Source organism: Caretta caretta, chromosome 2, assembly GCF_965140235.1.
Source record: "Caretta caretta isolate rCarCar2 chromosome 2, rCarCar1.hap1, whole genome shotgun sequence".
Lineage (NCBI taxonomy): Eukaryota > Metazoa > Chordata > Testudines > Cheloniidae > Caretta > Caretta caretta.
Genome location: NC_134207.1, coordinates 9,769,840 through 9,790,715, shown reverse-complemented (window position 1 = coordinate 9,790,715; position 20,876 = coordinate 9,769,840). Strand labels below are relative to the sequence as shown.

Below are 20,876 nucleotides of genomic sequence, written 5' to 3'. Positions count from 1 at the left end.
CCTGTTTTCCTACGTATGATTTGATTTCCAATTTTTAAAGGGTGCCTTTTTGCCTCTGTGTTTTGCACTCTGTTATCTAGCCTTTTTCGACCCTCTTACTATTTTTTTATTTGCAGTATCCATTTAATTTGAGCCTCTATTATGGTGTTTTTTAAAAGTTTCCATGCAGCTTGCAGGCATTTCACTCTTGTGATTGTTCCTTTTAATTTCCATGTAACTAGTTTCCTCCAGTTTATTTTATTTTCACAAGGGTTCTTAACTTTTGTTCTGTAGCTCCATACAGAGCCACTTGTAACTGTTTTTCTTCAGATTCAACCCCAAATCCTCTGCACAAGTTCCTATGGGGCTTCATAGGCGGTGACAGTCCCTAAAGAGTTTTATAGAAGACATGATGGAAATTATTAAATATCATGTATATAGTATCATAAATTAACTGGGTGCTTCACAGATTAAAGTATGCAATATAGTTGTAGCTGAGTTGGTCCTAGGATATTAGAGAGACAAGGTGGGTGAGGAAATGTCTTTCATTGCAGCAACTTCTGTTGGTGAGAGACAAGCTTTTGAGCCAAACAGAGTTCTTCTTCAGGTCTGGGAAAACTACTCCCAGCGTCACAGCAAAATGCAAGATGGAACAGATTGTTTAGCATAACACATTAGCACATTCAAAGTTGAGTGGGCCGTTAACACCTCTGCTGTCATGGAACAAAAAGAGGAGGTTAGTGGGCTACAGATTGTTGTAATAATCCATAAATCCAGTGTCTCTGGTCAGTCCATGATTTTGTGTGTCTAGCAGAGTAATGAATTTAAGCTTGGAGGCTCGTCTTTTGAAAGTGTTGTGCAGGTTTTCTTTGAGCATAAGGACTGATAGGCCACACATTGAGTGTGATCGCTTTGTTAAAAGTGTTCACCTACAGGTGATAGGCTGTTTTTGTCTTTTATCATTTTCCTCTGTGTGTTCATTTGAGAGCATAGTGAGTGTCTGGTTTCACCCACATAGTTGTTGTTCTGGCATTTAGTGCACTGGATGAGGTACTCCACATGCTGTAATAAACATGTATAGGAGCCATGAATCTTGAAAGGTGTGTTGTGGGGGGCGTTGATCATTGTAGCAGTGGAGATATGTCTGCAAGTCTTGCATCTGTAGTTGTCACCTGCCGTCCCACACTGGAATCCATACAGGGTATCATCAAACAACTACAAGCCGTACTTCATGGGGACCCCATCCTGAAAGAAATCTTTCCTGAACCCCCATTTCTGGCTTTCAAACAACCCCCCAACCTCTCCAATTTCATCATCAGTAGCAAGATACCCACAGACCAGGACACACCAACTCAAAGTGACACCAACACCCAGCCAGAACAATAGCTTGCTCGGTTGTAAATTTTAAAAGATGTACCCTTCTCCCCTGGAGGGAGTGTCAAAGCCTATTAACAAGAATTCCTCTCTTCTTACAAGTGTGGTGAATTTTCCTCCTCCGCGATCAATCCAGACTAAAGAGTAGGAAACTGGGAACCAGCTCATGCAAGACTTCCAGATGCAGAAATGTCATTAAAGCCAGTGGGAGCTCAACAAGCCAAATGTTTGCAGAACTCCCCAAGGTTTGCTTAGAGATGATCATTCACAGTGGTTAGGTAGAATTGCATTTAGATCCAAAGGGGTTCATAGATTCCAAGGCCAGAAGGGACCATTGTGATCATCTAGTCTGACTTCCTGTGTAACACAGGCCCTAGAATTTCCCCAATATAATGTGTAGAACTTCTCTTTTAGAAAAAACAGCCAATCTTGATTTAAAATGGTCAGTGATGGAGGATCCACTATGACCCTTGGTAAATTGTTTTAATGGTTAATTACTCTCACCATTAAAAATTTCTGCCTTATTTCCAGTCTGAATTTGTCTAGCTTAAACTTTCAGCCACTGGATCATGTAATACCTTTCTGTGCTAGATTGAAGAGCCCATTATTAAATATTAGTTCCCCATGTAGGTACTTATAGACTGAAATCAAGTCACCCCTTAACCTTCTCTTTGTTAAGCTAAATAGATCAAGCTTCTTGAGTCCATCACTATGAGGTATGTTTTCTAAGGTCTGGAGATGCAGTGCTTCAGACAACAAATTTTGCTGCCAAATGAATGAGATTGCAGTATAAACACAGGTTACTTCATACAGCCCAGACGAAATGGCTTCTATTTGGCTGATTGGGGTTTTTTTCAGCTGGAGTAAAGAGTTATTTTCTCTGTAACCTTGCACAGTTCAGAAAGCAAACAAGTCTTAATACACAAGTGTGTATTTCTGTGACCAAGGTGAAGGAAGGAAGCCGTGGTTTTTGGTATCAATTCTAACCCTACACATTGCTGTGAAAAAGCTTGTACCATAACAGGAGGAGAGAGGATGCAGAAGTGAGCAGCATACCAACCAGCCTACACTAGCATGGAAGGATTTTTTTTAAAAAGTCTCTACATTCAGTAAAACAAAAAGCAATGCACTATACATTTCCTGCAGTCCCGAAACACAATATGGGGAAACCTTCAGAGTCCATCTGAAAAGTCTTGTATTATCTAACTAACTAATTAACTAACTAAATATCCAAATCAAGTGTGAGGAAAGCTGAAGCCAAAAAATAATAATTATTTCTTCACATTTATTTTTTTAAAAAGCCTGTCTGTAGGTCTAAATGCTTTTACAAATGTGCAAACCTACACACAACCATGGATAAAACTCCTTTCTATAAGGATAGCCCGCACAGCAGTTCCATTTTACAGCACCCACAAGTGGGATAGGCACTTCACTGGCAATCCTGAGAAGACAGGTCCCAAACCTACAATCAGATCTGACGACAGGAATTCCTGTGCTAGTGTAGAGCCCCACTCACCTCTATGGATAGGAGGGCCTGCCTATGTGGATCCATTTGCAGGTCTGGGCCCTAAACAATGAACATAATAGATGAGAGAGGCTATTCCACATATCAGGGAGGAGAGGGTATGAGGAAGGGAAGGATACCTTGCACAGATATGTGATTACTGTATGTCTAGGTGTTTGTTTGTTTTTTAAATTTATTTTAAATTGTTAAAAAGTGGACTTTTTTTGCAGGCAAAGTGACAGAAGTGAGATTTTAGCAGTGATTTGAAAAAGGTGGGGCTGGAGGTGTGTTAAATAGATTTTGGATGGGCAAATGTAAGAGGCAATATGGAAGAAGGTAAGGAGATTAAAGAGATTTTGGAGGGGGCATCATTAGCAGAGTGGCAAGGGTGAGAGAGGATGTGGAAGGAGATGAAAGCCGGGTCTCTATAGTGTAGGGCCTTGAAAGCAAGGACACATGTTATGCCCAGTACACAAACAGATTAGTAAAGTGATTCAAAGAGGGGAAGGAGGAAGTGACGTGACTCAGATGAGAGCCGTAATTTTGGCAATAGCACTTTGGACATCCTGAAGGAGAACAGGGTTAGCATCACAGAGATCAGAGAAGATGAGACTGCAGTAGTCAATGCAGGTCAGGATTGTCACATGGGTGTGGACCTGTGATTTGGCCATTGGGATAGATAGAAAAGGTGGAAAATATTTATATAATATAGGCACTTCCTCATGAAGTGGTCACCGCTTGAATAGGTGGTTAGGAAGATGGGATCATCCCTGGCTTCTCCCACAAGTTGTATGCTTGAGTGATGAGGACATGTTGTTGGCAGCAGATGAAACTAACAGAAAATGTAATTAACAGATTCAGTTTGGTCATAATCACACACTACCACAAAATTGCCTAACAAAACAACAGTCATATTCATCTGACCATTATATCCCACAACCCACCACTCCCCCAGAACCTGGGACTACAGATCAATCTTGTAACATAGAAACATAAAATTGTAGACTGGAAGAGACCTCAAGAGGTCATCTAGTCCAGTACCCTGCACTCATGACAGGACTAAGTATTATCTAGACCATCCCTGGCTGCTGTTTGTCTAACGTGCTCTTAAAAAACTCCAGTGATGGAGATTCCACAACCTCCCTAGGCAATTTATTCCAGTGCTTAACCACCCTGACTGGAAGTTTTTCCTAATGTCCAACCTAAACCTCCCTGCTGCAGTTTAAGCCCATTGCTTCTTGTCCTATCCTCAGAGATTAACAAGAACAATTTATCTCTCTCCTTGTAACAACCTTTTATGTACTTGTGACATAAATATAAACGGAAGGGTAACAACCTTCCTGTATACAGTACTATAAAATCCCTCCTGGCCAGAGGCACAATATCCTTTTACCTGTAAAGGGTTAAGAAGCTCAGGTAACCTGGCTGGCACCTGACCAAAAGGACCAATAAGGGGACAAGATACTTTCAAATCTAGGGTGGGGGGGAAAGGCTTTGGTCTGTCTGTTCTGTGTACTTGCCGGAGAGAGAGAGCAAGAAAGCAAACAATCCAACTCCATTGGAATTAGTAAGTACTAGCAAGGAAATGTGTTAGTTTACTTTTGTTTTGGCTTGTGATTTTCTCTGTGCTGAGAGGAAGGTTATTCCTGTTTTTTTTTTTATAACTTTACAGTTTTTACCCAGAGGGAAATCCTCTGTGTTTTAAATCTGATTGCCCTGTGAGATTAGCTTCCCTTCTAATTTTACAGAGGTTTTTCTATTACCTTTTTTCTTTCTAATAAAGTTCTGTTTCTTTTAAAAGCCTGACTGATTTCTCTATTGTCCTAAGACCCAGGGGTTTGGGTCTGTGATCACTTTGTAACCAATTGGTTAGGATATTATTCTCTAGCCTCCCCAGGAAAGGGGGTGTAAGGGCTTGGGGGATATTTTGGGGGAATAGGAACTGTAAGTGGTCCTTTCCCTGATTCTTTGTTAAATCACTTGGTGGTGGCAGCGTACCCTCCAAGGGCAAAGAGTTTGTGCCTTGGGAAGTTTTACCTAAGCTGGTAAAAATAAGCTTAGGGGGTCTTTCATACAGGTCCCCACATCTGTACCCTAGAGTTCAGAGTGGGGTGGGAACCCTGACAACTTGAAAACTGTTATCATGTCCCTCTGTCTTCTCTTTTTTCCAGAGTAAACAAACCCAAGTTTTTACAATCTTCCCTCATAGGTCATGTTTTCTAGACCTTTAAATCATTTTTGTTGCTCTTCTCTGGACTTTCTCCAATTTGTCCAACTCTTTCCTGAAATGTGGTGTCCAGAACTGGACACAATACTCCAGCTGAGACCTACTAAGCACAGAGTAGAGCGGAAGAATTACTTCTCGTATCTTGTTTACAACACTCCTGCTAATATAGCCCAGAATGATTTTTGTTTTTTGCAAGAGTATTACACTGTTGACTCATATTTAGCTTGTGATCTGCTATGACCTCCAGATCTCTTTCCACAGTACTCCTTCCTGGGCAGTCATTTCCCATTTGTATGTGTGCAACTGATTGTTCCTTCCTAAGTGGAGTACTTTGCATTTGTCCTTATTGAAATTTCATCCTATTTACTTCAGACCATTTCTTCAGTTTGTCCAGATGATTTTGAATTTTAATCCTATTCTCCAAAGCACTTCCAGCTTGGTATTGTCCACAAACTTTATAAGTGTACTCTTTATGCCATTATCTAAATCACTGATGAAGATACTACACAGAACCAGACCCAGAACTGATCCGTGAGGCCCCACTTGATATGCCCTTCCAGTTTGACTGTGAACCATTAATAACAACTCTCTGGGAATGGTTTTCCAACCAGTTATGCACCTAGCTCCATCTAGGGTGTATTTCTGAGCATGCTGCGATGAACTAGAGAAACTGCCCACCAGCACGGCAGGGTTTAAAGAGAGCCTTTGAGCCTAGCTAGCCTTGCCCCATTATACCTGCAGCCAGTGCTCGGCCGGGAGGGGGAGAAAAGGAGAGAGCCTGGCTTAATTGGGAGTTAACTGGCAGAGGCAGGAGCTCGCTCCCTGTCTACCTGAGGGGAAGTGTCACTAGCCTGACAGCTGAAGCAGCCACCAGGCAGTAAGGACTTTTTCCCTGGGCAAGGGAGGCTGTGGAGGAGACCGAGGAGCCTCTGGCAACTCAGGGAACTGGGTAACTGAAGCCCAGAGATATTGTGGGGTTCAGCCTCACCAAACCTATGGCTGCCCTGGCCGAAGGAGCCTGGGACAATGGCTGGACGCCGCCAAAGGTCCACAAGCAGGTGCTACTGGAGGCAAGGCACCCCAGTTACTTGAACTATAGGAGCCATGCCGCAAACTAAAGGGACAGTGGCAGGAAGTAGCGCAGGGCAGTGGTAGGGCCCTCTGTTCAGGGATTGACTCAGACAGGGCCCTGGGATGGGACCCGGTGGAGAGGGAGGGCCCAGGGCCCCCTACCTCACCGCCTAGAAGAGTGATGCACCTCGACCAGGTAAACAAGGGTCCAGAGGTCAGAAGTGCCCACCATTAGGCTGCCTGGGCCTCCAAGCACCCTGTTACACATGCCTTGAAGGTAAATAAATTCAGGCTTTTATGGATCAGAGAGAAATATGAACACATGGTAAAGACCCTGTTAATTTAGCTAAGGCACCTCTCTTAAACCAGAGGACTGTTAACTCAATCACCTATGCTGATTGCAGTTGTAGCAATTTCCAGTGATGGAGAAATTGTTCAAGTTGTTAATAATCCTCACTTGTAAAAATGTGCATCTTATTTCTAGTTTGCATCGTCTAGCTTCAACTCCAGCCATTGGATCTTGTTATACCTTTAACTGCTAGACTGAAGTTCCCATTATCAAAATTTGTTCCCTAAGAAGGTACTCTAGACTGTGATCAAGTCACCCCTTAACCTTTTCTTTGTTACACTAAATAGATTGAACTCTTTGAGTCTGTCACTATAAGGCTTGTTTTCTAATCCTTTGATCAGTCTTGTGGCTCTTCTCGGAATCTTCTTGAAGTGTGGACACCAGAACTGGACATAGTATTCCAGCATCGGTTGCACCAGTGCCAAATACACAGATAAAATAATGTCTCTAGTCCTACTCCAGATTCCCTTGTTTATGCATCCAAAAATCGCATTAGCCTTTTTGGCCACAGTATTGCACTAGGAGCTCCTGTTCAGCAAATTATCCACCATGATTCCCCAAATCTCTTTGAGTCACTGCTTCCCGGGATAGAGTCCCCCATCCTATAAGTATGACCTACATTGTTTGTTCCCAGATACATACATTTCCATTTGGCTGTATTAAAATGATGTTTGTTTGAAAGAATGTGACTTTCCCCCCTCTCATCTTGGATGACAGGTTACTCTGAAACCTGTCATCTTGGATTGTTATCTGTCAGGTCTGAAGGTGTTAACTTCTTTTCTTTATCAGGAACAAACATCACTTGTGGGTAATTACTGCAAGTCTCTAGACACATTAACAACACCCGGCAGAAGTTGCACCTCCTGGGGACAATTGCATATACTGGTTTTGACTGGGTTCAAGAGGCCCAGCAAACAAAGAACTCAGAATTGTATGAAGTGGCCAACCTGACATGGAGGAGGTATCACTCTCCTTGGATCCAAGAACTGACATGAGGCTGCAACCAAAAGGGACAGACCCTGCAGGAAGGGTTTGAAGGACTTCAAAACCTACAAGGGTCTCCATGTGGAAGACGGATGACACGTTATAGGACAGGCATACGTATAAGCTGTTTGTTGTTTTCAAGGTATGCTTTCTCCGTAATGCTTTTGTTCTAAATAAATACATTGCTTTATGAAAGCTGGCTGGGTACTGGTAAACTCTGTCATAGCCCCTGGAAGATAGCAGGATGGCATTTGCTAAACTAACCTCAGACTTACTAAGGTGATCACAGTGAATTTCAGGAAGAAATTGCAGCCTAAATCCCCAATCTGGAGGGCAAGGAATATGAGTTCCTGCCTTGACTAAGGATGTGTAGCGATACCCTTTGTTAGAAGGGCCCAGGGCATCTAGGAGGGTGTGTGTGTGTCGTAGTTCCTGAGCATGCTCAATAGCTATCTCTGAAGCTGTACCGAGGATTTCCGTTAAGGACAAGCGGTCTCGTAGGTTCCACACTCCCACAATCTGAGAGCTGAGCCAATCAGAGCTCAGGGCAGAAAGGGTTATAAATAGAAGAGTTGGAGACAAGTCTGGCCTGAGGACTCGGGGCTCGTCTTCATTTGAAACGCTGCAGAGGCACAGCTGCGCTGCTGTAGAGCTTCGGAGTAGGCACTGCCTACACCGATGTTGGCGCAGGTAATCTGCTTCCCAAAGAGGTGGTAGCTAGGTCGACGGAAGAATTCGTCTGTCGACCTAGCACTGTCTAAACGGGGGGAGGTTAGGTAAGTGGATTTTTCAGACCTCTGAGCGACACAGCTGAGTTAACCTAACTTTTTAGTGTAGACCAGGCCTCCGTGGCGGAACAATGCAGGACTAAGATATGTTTGCTGTGAGATCTGCATCCCAGAGCCTGTGCCACTTTGGATCTAAGCCACAGACTCCCTATTTTGCTGGAAGCTGAGGAGATGCCAGTTATTGACTCTGGGACTGGAATTACTGCTGACTGGGAGGATCTTTGGATTGCTTTTGCTGAGGACATTATGAGGAATTTGGAGGAGAATCGTGAAGCAGCTGTTCTCCTCTGGCTTCTTGATGCCATGCTGCAGACTGAACTCCTCTCTGGGGAAAAAATGGAGGAGAATGTGTGCATGTGTGAAAAGGTTGGAGGGGAGTATGTGTGTACTAATGCATATCTAAGCCCTTTGTTTTCAGTTTTTATTGAATTTCCCTGAAAATTTCCCAAGTTTTGAAAAACCCAGTATTCAGGTTTTACTGATTTGTTTTTTAACCTGAATTTTGTAATTCCCCAGACCCGTCCCCCTGCTCTGGAAGGACAGATGGTGGCTGCCTTCTGGAGGGTCTCCCACCCTGCAGAGTCCCTGCCGGGTGGCACAGCACACCTGCACAGAAGATAACTGCTGGCTGGACTGGGGAGCTGGGTTTTGGCAGCTGAGACTGCCCAATCGCTGCAGTGACAGGATCTCTTACCCCCTTCCCCCTGCCCCAGGAGTACAGGGCACTCACCCTCCTCCCTCTCCAGCTGGGAGGAGTGAGACAGGTTGGGGAGCCATGTTCTGCAGCCAAGTTCACCCAGCTGCTACAGTGACCGGCCCGCATGAAGCGGAAGGCAACCATCACCACCTCCCTGCCCACTGGCCCCAATGAGTACTGGCACCCCTCACCTCCCCACCTGTTGGCCCCTGTGGGTACTGGGCACCTCACCTCCTGGTCCCAATGAGTACTGGGCACCCCTCACCCCCACCACCTGCTAGCCCTTTGTTTTTTACCCAATTTTCACCCTTTTAAAAACTTTTTAAATAAACGCTGCTTCTGACGCTGTATGGAATCTGGGGGCACTTTAGGATATTATGAATATCAATATTGTGAAATTACAATGAGTTGTGCCAGATACACTGTGTAAGGTAAGGTATCTGCAAAAATGTTATAATTTGCTAAGTATGATAATCTTGTTTATGTGTTTGTATCACCTTTGTATGGTAAATTATAAGTATGGTATGTCTGTAGTTCCAAACTTGTGCTGTGCATCTGGGTGACACCTCTAGACAGATTGGCATTAGCACCGTCTAGCCTGCTTGATGGCCCATCAAGGGACATCAGCTATACAACTGCCCCTTTGAGAGAAGGCAAGGGATACAACTTATGATTCAGCAAGGCATGCAGGGGCATGCCTATGGACAGAACTCTAAGGCTTCCAGGCCATGTGCTGGGCAGCTTATGTTTGGAACAAAGGAAATACAAGCTCCATGGCAAAAGACTATAAAAGGCAGATTCATCTTCTCCATTTTATCTTCAGTCCTGCTTCTTGTCTTCATTCCTGCTTTGCTGTAGCTCACGAAAGCTTATGCTCAAATAAATTGGTTAGTCTCTAAGGTGCCACAAATACTCCTTTTCTTTTATCTCTGTAGTCACCTTTCTACAAATGAAGCTCTGAACAAAGGTCTGAATGACCCATCCAAGCTGTGGATGTATTCCAGAGGGACTCACCCATACTGCTAAGAACCTGATACAGGGACTTTGAATCTTTGTAAGGGTATGTCTTCCCTACCCGCTTGATCGATGGGCAGTGATCGATCCAGTGGGGATCGATTATCGCATCTAGTCTAGACGCGATAAATCGACCCCAAGCGCACTCCCATTGACTCCTGTACTCTAGTGCCATGAGAGGTGCAGGCGGAGTCGACAGGGCAGCAGCAGCAGTCAACTCACCGCGATGAAGACACGACGATAAGTAGATGTAAGTACGTCGACTTCAGCTACGTTATTCACGTAGCTAAAATTGCGTAACTTAGATTGACCCACCCCCCGCCCTCCCGCAGTGTAGACCAGGGCTTTGTATGTATCTGAGTGCTTTACCATTTAACAACTTTCTTCTTGTTCTTTCTTTTTCCTTTATAATAAACCTTTACTTTTAGACATTTAGACATGGCTGGCAACTTGGTATTTTGGGTAAGATCCAAACCTATACTGAGCTGGTAATGTGGCTGACCCTTTGGGGTCAGAAGAACCTTCTGTATATGGGAGCAGAGTGTTTTTTTTTTTTTAAATAACTTCTCACTGAACTGGACCTAGGTGCTGATTGGGAGCCAGAGAACTGGAATGCAATAAAGGGAGTTGTGTGATTTCCTTTTTTGCTTCTTAATAACCAGTGTGGGAGATCAGGAACATAGTTTGTGACTGGTTGGGGAGTTTAATTTCAGTGTTACCCACCAGTCTTGGGAGTATCTTCTCTCCCTTTTGCAGCCTGCCCTGACCTTGGCATTTCCAGTAAGGGCTGCCCTAGGCACCCCAGGTCACGCTGATAAATTTCTGGGAAATTTTAAACAAAACGAACACCAAAAACAAAGGGCCTTACGTATATCTTGCACTGAAACTTATGTAATGGCAACAAAATGGAGACGTCTGTGTAAGAACACCAGCAGAGTTACTGCATAATAGTTGTTTAAGAAAAAGGTTTCATAAGTATTTTAAATTCTCAATCTACTTGCAGATTTTTATGGATTAAATGTAATGCCTTAAGAAATTGTATCTTTATCCGTGTCAGCGGTTTTATTCTGTGTAATACTTTTAAACAATCCTGAAAAGACTGAGCTCTGATCTGTGCTTCAGTGGAAACGTAGGCTGACGTGCAGGAATAAAGGATTATATTAGTTATAACACCTCAGTACCCCCCTAGCCCATTACACATACTTGAAAAGAATATTGAAAAATTGGAAAGGATACAGAAAAAATTACAAGAATCTGAGCTCTACAAAAAAATGTCTTATAGTGAGAGATTTAAGAAGGTCAGTCTGGTTATTTTATCCATCTTCTCTTTGATAAGCTAAATAGGGTAAGTGACTTGATCATGGTCTACAAGTGTCTATGTAGGGATAATAAGATTTTGTATAATAGAGGGCTCTTTAATCGAGCAGACAAAGGCATAACAAAATCAAGTTGCTGGAAGCTGAAACTAGACAAATTCAGACTACAAATGTGGTGCACTTTTTTAACAGTGGCAGTAATTAATCACTGGAACAGATTACCAAGGAAAGTGATGAATTCTCCAACACTTGAAGTCTTTAAATATAGATTGGCTGTCTCTCTAAAAAATATGCTTTAGCTCAACAAGAAACTATGGGGCTGGTGCAGGAATCACTTTGCAATTCCTACAGACTCTGTTATGTAAGAGGTCAGATTATCATTGTAATGCTGGGAGACCAGGTGCCAGCTCATGCAAAGGCCTCAGGCCTCACTGATCATTAACAAATGCATAGCTGAAAAGCAGACTGGCTTACCTGTGGCTTAGTATAGTTAAAAATAGATATTAGTCTTATAAGAATCTGTTCAGTGTTTAGACTTTATGGAATGCTTGTAGGATGCTGCATGTATTAGTCCTACTTATACTATTTGTATCCCATACTACAAGGTAATTTTAAGTGTTGGCTTTATAACTGAAACTCTGTAACTCACCAAACAGGAAAAAAACCTCACCTAATGCAAAACGCTGGATCCCTGTATTAGGTGTCATCTCCTGTCCTTCAGAGGGACTGTTTGATCGAAACAGACCATTGTGGAACAAAGACTTTGTTGATTGGTCCCCACACCCACCCATGGAGAGGTTATGTACAGAAGTGCTTGGACTCTAGGAAGGTGGAGATAAAAATTGCTGACCAGAAGGAATTGTGGGCTTTTTATGATGTTTCGACTCTAAACAGCAAAGATTCCTAAACATAAGCAAGAGTCCCCACAACTAACCTGGGTTTGCCCTAATGGACGTACAGAGTTGGCATATTTCAGGAGCTCTATCACCATCTAATAACTAAAACTGCTTTTGTGCGTGAATGTTCATCTGTTTCAACTTTGTAAATAACTTATTTCTTTTTCCTACTTAACAAACCTTTAGTTAGTTTATTACAGGATTGGCTACAAGCATTGTCTTTGGTGTGAGATTTAAGGTGCGAATTGACCTGGGGTAAGTGACTGGTCCTTTGGGACTGGGAGTAACCTGAATATTTTGCGATCTTTGGTGTAAAGTGACTATTTATCACAGAGTAAAGCTTGCCTGGGTGGCAAGATAGATCAGAATGCTCAAGGGGACTGTCTGTGACTCCAAGTTAAGGCTATATAGTGCCTGAGGAATTTACACACTACTTGGTTGGTGTAATCTAATTATAGAATTTACAACCAGTTTGCAGTTTGTGCCCAGCTTCTTAACAGTCCATCCTGAGGTTGGTATTCTAGCTCATGCGCTACTCCAGTCAGTGTGACAGTCATAATTATCCCTTATGGCTTTAAAATACACTGATATGAATCTATACCCCCTTGCAGAGAGGATCTTATAACTTCCAGGTTTTCAACCATTTCCTTCTTATTATTCTTCCACTATATACAAAAGTTTCACACATTCAACCACTTGTGGCTTCCTCTAACTTTTTTCAAGAAGTTGTACTGCTGAACTAGGCTTTTTTTTAAAATCCAGAATTAAAATCCCATTAGAACAGTGCTTCATAATTCTGATGAACTGTTTATTCCAAAGGTTGCTTGTTTGCTCTTAACCCTGAATTGATAGTGTATAGCATATTCTTGAAAGCTGTGAGCCATCCAGGTCATATCTATATGGGGATTTTTCTGTGATTAAACTATGTATACATGACTCTATTTAAAAGTTGCAAAGTTTGTCTGACCGATGTGAATGGGCCTATCGTGAATGTATTTAATACTGCACCTTTAATTTCCAAGAGACTGCTGCCTGCAGTGTCAGGTGTTATTTTGTGTAATGGAGGAATGCAGCTCCTTCCAGAGGAAACAAACACTGCTCTTCGCTGAGACTTTAGTTTTGTCCTTTCTTGCTGATTTCTTTAAACTAAAATAAATTATTCAGGATGAAAGCATAGGGTTATTCTGTGTGTATTGAAAAGAGAGGCTAAACTTCACTGGAAACTCTCAGCTGGAAAAACCTTTAAATAGTTTCCTAATAAAGTAAAACCTACATATAAAAGCAGGTTGAACAACACACTAGAAAATACATTGTAGAGAATGATCCAGGATTGTGTTTGTGTCTGTTTATTAATTTTTTGCATTTTGTCTAAATGCTAAATTGTGAGCTCTCTGGAATATAGGGTCTCTCTTTGTGGTCTTTATACAATATCTAATATAATTCCTGATCAGGTGCTACCCTAATGGAAATAAATAAGTTTAAAGGGGATAGACTAGATGATCTAATATAAAGGGATGAAGTGTAATAACTTAGAATTAATAAAATCTTGTAAAGGAAAGCATGCAGATCCTATTCTCACAGAAAGAAAAGGAGTACTTGTGGCACCTTAGAGACTAACCAATTTATTTGAGCATGAGCTTTCGTGAGCTACAGCTCACTTCATCGGATGCATACCGTGGAAACTGCAGCAGACTTTATATACACACAGAGAATATGAAACAATACCTCCTCCCACCCCACTGTCCTGCTGGTAATAGCTTATCTAAAGTGATCATCAGGTTGGGCCATTTCCAGCACAAATCCAGGTTTTCTCACCCTCCACCCCCCCCCCCACAAATTCACTCTCCTGCTGGTGATAGCCCATCCAAAGTGACAACTCTTTACACAATGTGCATGATAATCAAGTTGGGCCATTTCCTGCACAAATCCAGGTTCTCTCACCCCCTCACCCCCCTCCCAAAAACCACACACACAAACTCACTATCCTGCTGGTAATAGCTCATCCAAAGTGACCACTCTCCCTACAATGTGCATGATAATCAAGGTAGGCCATTTCCAGCACAAATCCAGGTTTTCTCACACACCCCCCATCCCCATACACACACAAACTCACTCTCCTGCTGGTAATAGCTCATCCAAACATTGTGTAAAGAGTTGTCACTTTGGATGGGCTATCACCAGCAGGAGAGTGAATTTGTGTGGGGGGGTGGAGGGTGAGAAAACCTGGATTTGTGCTGGAAATGGCCCAACCTGATGATCACTTTAGATAAGCTATTACCAGCAGGACAGTGGGGTGGGAGGAGGTATTGTTTCATATTCTCTGTGTGTATATAAAGTCTGCTGCAGTTTCCACGGTATGCATCCGATGAAGTGAGCTGTAGCTCACGAAAGCTCATGCTCAAATAAATTGGTTAGTCTCTAAGGTGCCACAAGTACTTCTTTTCTTTTTGCGAATCCAGACTAACACGGCTGTTACTCTGAAACCTATTCCCACAGAGATTCCTACTGTCTGTGTTTTATAATCATGGGGGGGTGGGGGAAGACAACTCCAAACCTGAAAACAACCTTACTGTTCAGAGTTAGGACCTGACCCTGCACCCCTTACTCTTATTAACAGTCACGTTGTCTTCAGTAGGACAACTTGTGTACATAAGGGCTGCAGGTTCAGTTCTTTGGATCCTTCCTCTGCTGTGTTATTGTGTGTGTGGACTTTGTCAGTGAATCATTACTTTCTGGGAACAGCAGTGCCATGCATTCAGTAACTGGCTCTGCTTCTTGCAACTCGTAAAGTTACTTGGAATTATCCTGTGGCTTATACTAATGGGATGGCTCGCCTAGCTATGGCCTCCCTTAAGAAAGTGTGGAAAAACTGTGGCAGCTTGAAATGTACCAAGGTGCAATTGGTGAAAACTCCAGTTTTCTCCATAGTGATTTATGGATGCGAATCATGGGGAAGTTAATGCTGCTGAGAAGAAGAAACTTGACGCTTTTGAAATGTGGTGCTGGGGAAGACTCTTGCGTATCTCCTGGATGGGAAAAAACGATGAAAGCTTGTGTTAAAAATATTATTGGTGAGATGAAGACTCTGATTTGGAAATCAACAGACGCAAACTTACGTACTTTGGTAACATTAGGTGTAGAGATGGAAATAACCTTGGGAAAGTTATTACGGAAGGAGTGGTGGAAGGTTATTGTAATAGGGGATGACCAGCAAGGATATGGCTGGCTGGTGTGCTGCAGATTACTAGAAGGTCAGCTGCTGAATGGTCAAATTTAGCAGTGGATCATGAAGGCATCAGGAAATCCTGCTATAATGTCACTGCTATCCAGACATGAACAAATGGATTTGCTTATACTAGTAAAGAATACTGTGACATTATACACCCACAGGTACATGCCAAGTAGCACGGAGGGACTCTCCAAACAGAAGCTGAATCATTATGCAATCCGAATAAAACAATAGGATAATATTTTTTTCAAATTATTCAAAAGTACAGGAGCATTCTAAGGATAAAGAGGCCATTTCCCAAGTTGTAAGCCACTTTAGCCACTTAAATCTTTATAGCCACTTTAAACTTCACTTAGAAGCCAGAAGACAGTCACTGTGTCAGGAATAGTCAATAGGCAGACTGCGGGCCAAATCCAGACTGTCAGACATTTTTGAATGGACCCTGAAATCTTTTTATTTACTACTTATTATCATCATCATTATTGTTGTTGTTTTTTAATTATTTTCTCTGGAGTCTAGACCTTGACAAAAAATAACTGTTCTTCCCCTGCGTGTAGATTCTGGAGCATTTGGTGTCACATTCCCACTGAGAAACACATCTTTATGTACCAACTTTAGTTCCAAATGGATTTAAGATGTAGCCTGAATAACTTTGCACCTGTCTAAAGTTTAGATGAAGAAGGTTTGATGGTAGCAGGGTCTACACAGCAGAGAAAAGGTTGTGATATCCTCGCCAGATTTCAACCAATAAAAAACTTCCCAATCGCAGCCGCTGCCTAATCATTTAGCAGCAGCACTGGATGTAACCATACCTACTGACTGGAAATATAGACCTCAAACGTCAGCCACGCACCCTCGGTTAAAAAGACACATATAATCCTCACCATATCTACCTGTTACATTCCCTAATCTGCTGACATTACCTCAGGGTTAGTTGGATTGGGCACCAGCCAAGTTGTCCTTATCCAGGTCCAGATCTCTGCAAGACATTAGGTAAGACATTCAAATACCAAATGAAATGGAAACATAGAGCTGGCTGCTATCACTGTGTTGAAGACACTTCAGTTCAGCTCATTAACTCTTCCACTAGCTCCCATACGTGCACTGACCAGAAGGGGTCTATGAAAACAACATGTGAGCACTCTTGTAAAAGAAGAATAGTTGCCCAGAACCAAACACTTGGGTCTTTTCCGTCCCCTGCTGCAGGAACTGACCCCCATATTTTTTAGGGGTGTGTGTATGTGGAGGAAAGAAATGGGAGGAGAGAAGTGCACATGGGTCTGGCACATGCTAAGGCATCTGGGGTTGGTGGTATCAGTGCTGCTGCTACTCTGGTGGGTTGCTGGCCCGGCACCAAGGCTGTCAAGAAGGGAGTCTTTGCTGCATGGCCAGCCTGGTGCTTTCAAGAGGGGCACACTTCATCCAGGTTAGTTAGCGTGGTGCTGAGGAGGGTGCTTCCTGCCAGGTTGGCTGGCCTGGCCTGGCCCAGAGTTTGTTGAAGGGGCATGGTCTACTCGAGTCAGCTGGCCTGGGGCAGTGTCTGTGAAAAGGGGGGTGCTCTCCAAAGTTGGCTGGCCTGGCACAGGGTCTCTGGATGGGCACAAACACCCCTAGGTCAACCAGCCCATCCTAGAGTTTGTGGAAGGGTGTGCGCTACCCTGGGTCAGGTAGCATGGTACAGTGTCTGCTGGAGGGCAGCGCTCCCTGTGTTGGTCTGCCTGGTGCAGCATCTGTAGGAAGGGGACACGCTCCTGCTGGGTTGGCCAGGGATGGTGTCTGTGAGTAGCGAGTGTGCTCCCACTGGGTCAGGCTGCCAAATATTTCCTGATGAAGACTCAAGGGCTGATAAATGTACATGGGTGCAGGGTGGAATGAGTTAGCTGCACAGGAGAGGTGTTGCGTGGGGGGAACAAGTTAGCTGGAGGAGAGGTGTGTGTGTGTGGCGGGGGGGTTTGAACCAGCTAGGGCGAGGAAAGGGGAAGGTTATGTGTGCTGGGAATGAGCCAGTGGGTAGAGGTGTGTGGGGATCAGCCAGCTGAGGAGAGGGGCATGTGGTTGAAGGAAGGGGGAAATGAGCCAGCTAGGATGATGGGTGTGGGGGGGTACGAGCAAGTTGAGAAGGAAGGGGTCAGTTGGGGGGGAGGGAAGGGGCATGTGTGTGGGGAATGAGTGGAGGGAGGGGTGTGTGTATATGAGTGAGGAATGAGCCAACTGGAGGGGAGGAGAGGGGCATGCATGTGGGGAATATGAGCCAACTGGAGGGGAGGGGAGAGGAGGTGTGTGTGTGGGGGGGAATGGGCCAGCTTGGAGGAGAAAAGGGGAGGGATGTGTGGGGGGAACAAGCCAGCAGGAGGAGGGATGTGTATGGGGGAATGAGCCAATTAGAGGGGAGGGGCATGCATATGGGAAATATGGGGGGGGGGGGGGAATGAGACAGCTGGGGGACAAAAGGGGCGGGCTGTGAGAGGGAATAAGCCAGCAGGAAGAAGGGAGTGTGCCTGGGAACAAACCAGCCGAAAGGAAAGGAAAGGAAAGGAAAGGGTGGTGTGGTGTGGTGTGGTGTGTCTGTGGAGAAGAGCCAGCAGGGGTGTGTTAGGGTGAGACAGTGGGGGAGTGACATGTACGTGGGGAACAAGCCAGCTAAGAGGGGGATGAGCCAGCTGGAGGCAGGGCTGTGGGGGGACGACAAGCCAGCAGCAGAGAGGGGTGTGCATGTGGGGGAATGAACCAGATGGGGGGGCAGGTGTGTGTGTGTGGGAAACAAGCTAGCTGAGGGATGAGCCAGCTGAGGGGAGGGACAGGTCAAGGGGGATAAGCCAGCCCAGGGGAGGGAACTGGTGTGTGTGGGGGGGAGGGGGAATGAGCCAGTGGAGGGGGGGGATGAGCCAGCTGAGGGGAAGGGATGTGTGTATGGGGGGGGGAACGAGCCAGCCAGGAGGAGGGATAGGTGGAGGGGATGAGCCAGCTGCGGGGGGGTAGGTGTGTATGAGTTTGGGCTGGAGCCAGTCAGCTACAGGGAGGTTTGTAATTGTAAGTGTGTGTGTGGGGTGACTGAGTCCGTGGGGGAGGGGGGTGAGCTGGGGGGGGAAGGATGTATGTGGGGGAGGATGAGCGAACTGGGGGGGATGTGTGTATGTGGGGGGCTATGAGCTAGTTGAGAGGAGGGAAGTGTCTCCGTTTGTGAATGAGCCAGCTGGGGGGAGGGATGTGGGGGTGAGCCAGCAGGAGGCAGGGAGGGAGGATGTGTGTGGGAGGATGAGCGAGCTGGGGGGTGGGGGGGAAGGGTGTGTGTGGGGGGGGAACAAGACAGCTGCGGGGGGTGGTGGTGGAGGGGAGATGAGCCAGCTGAGGGGGGTGTGTGTAGGAGTTTGGGAGGGAACCAGCAGAGGGGGGGGGGGTGTGTGTGCGTGTGTGAAGAGAGGGGATGGTGGTGAAGGATATGTGGTAGGGTTGCCAACACTGACTGAAACTATTCCCAGAGATTTTCTCCCCCAACATGAGGTAATGTCATTTTCTTAAGATATCCCGGATGGCTTTCAACCCTAATATGGGGGGTGTGTGTGTGTGTGTGTGTGTGTGAGCAGGGGAACGAGACAGCTGGCGCCAGGGGACGGGCGTGTGTGTAACTGGGTTACTGGTCCCTTTCGGCCCTCCTTGAATCCCCAGTCACGACCCCCCCGCCGTTTGGGGAGGGGGCAGCAGCGGAGCGCCCCTCCCCTCCCGCTCTGTGCGCGCAAGAGTGGCGGGAAGGGCGGTCTGGCTGCCGCGCCTGAGGAAGGAAGGAGCCCCGCGGCCTTAACCTGTGCAGGCGGCTCCGATTGGCTACACGTCCCGCGGGGGCGCGCGGGCAATGGGGCAGACAGCCAATCAGGGGCTGACTGCGCCGTGGAGCCCCCTCCCTCCCTCCTCCCGCCCCCAGGAGCGCGGTCGGGGGGCGCGGCTCGGGAGCAGGTGCCCGACCCCGCCCGGGGGAGGAGGGGAGTGTGAGGGCGGCTGCCGTGCCGGCGCCATGGAGGAGGTGCTGCCCTCAGGCTTGCTGGAGATCTGCGTGCTGGCGGGAGCCCCCAGGGAGAGGGTGGAGGACGCGTACCAGGTAACTCCCGGCCTGGCTTGCCCGCCGGCCCCGCAGAGCGGGCTGGGCTGGGCTGGCAGCGACGGGCTGGGGAACCCTCTCGCCCTGCGCGCCGCCCCAGCCTCGCAGCCGGGCTGCCCCGGGGAAGCCGAGTTGACAGCGCCGGCTGGCCGGGCAGACCGGCGTGTCTAGTCTAGCGGTGCGAACCGGCTTCCTTGGCCACGCAGCGGACGAGAGAAGTCATCGGGCCGCCTGCTTTGCTGACTTCCTCTCCTGCCTCGGTTGAGACCGTGTGACCCCAGAGTGAACCTCCCAAAGCGTCAGCACCATTAATCATGCGTTAGCAAGGGAGAAATCCGACTCTCTTTTCTTGGCGGTTAACGGGGTTTGAGCTATAGCTTGTCCTTGCGAAATACAAGGTTTTACTAGCGTGATGGGTAGGAGAGATGTAGGGAGGGTGCTCTGCCCGAGTTTGGCTGTTACTGACTCGTTGAGGTTGCACTGGTCTGCTTTGGTGCAATGGAGTAACTTCAGCACGCTGCTTCAGAAAGGCTTTGTCCATCAGCGCCCCATCACAACTTGATGGGAGCCTACAAAGTGACGTGGGGAATCCAGACATGCCCCTGTCAGTGTTTGCGATGTAGAATCATAGGACTGGAAGGGACCTTGAGAGGTCCTCTCGTCTAGTTCCCCTGCACTCAAGGCAGGACTAAGTATTAGCTAAACCAGGGGTGGGCAAACTTTTTGGCCCGAGGGCCACATCTGGGAATAGAAATTGTATGGCAGGCCATGAATACTCACAAAATTGGGGTTGGGGTTTGGGAGAGGGTTTGGGCTCTGGTTGGGGGTGTGGGATCCAGGGTGGGGCCAGAAATGAGGAGTTCGGGGGCTCTGGGCTGGGGCCAAGGGGTTCAGAGGGCAGGAGGGGGTCAGGGCTGGAGCAGGTGGTTGGGGTGCAGGAAAGGGTGCTAGAGTACTAGCCCAGATTGGAAGACCCTGGGTTCAATTATTTAAACCCCCCCAGACTTTCCTATATGACCTTGGCAAGTTACTTGGTTGATCTGTGCCTCAGTTTTCCCCATTTGTAAAATGGAGTTTGGGAAGTATTGTGTAATATTTGTTGAGGATAAATACACAAAATTTGAGAGATGCTTCGATACTGTGGTAAAAGGAGTCATGTAAGTGTGACTGATGGCAATATCTTGGACAAACCTGACTGACTTGAGTTTAATATGTTTGGGGTCCAGTGTATTAAAATGCAGTTGCTTATCTGTTGTTGTGAGATTATATGTAATTCCTGTAGGACGATGGGGTATGTTAATGTAATTCCTCTGGTTATCAGCCCTTTGAAGACCCCCCCTGTAGAGGTTTGCATA

The 20,876-nt window shown here is 45.9% G+C and overlaps 1 protein-coding gene across 6 annotated transcripts in view; it reads left to right on the top strand.

Annotated features, from left to right (window-relative positions):
• The first annotated feature begins 19,349 nt into the window (after positions 1–19,349).
• DENND3 (DENN domain containing 3) overlaps positions 19,350–20,876 on the top strand; it is a 63,839-nt gene continuing 62,312 nt past the window's right edge. For 3 of the 6 annotated variants that reach the window (XM_048841726.2, XM_048841729.2, XM_048841724.2), the window contains exon 1: positions 19,354–19,521. In XM_048841726.2, coding sequence (XP_048697683.1) covers positions 19,438–19,521 — 84 coding nt within the window. In that variant the 5' untranslated portion in view covers positions 19,354–19,437. Of the gene's footprint in view, positions 19,522–20,876 lie in introns of all 6 variants that reach the window. The other 3 variants (XR_007355438.2, XM_048841728.2, XM_048841727.2) reach the window with 3 other exon arrangements.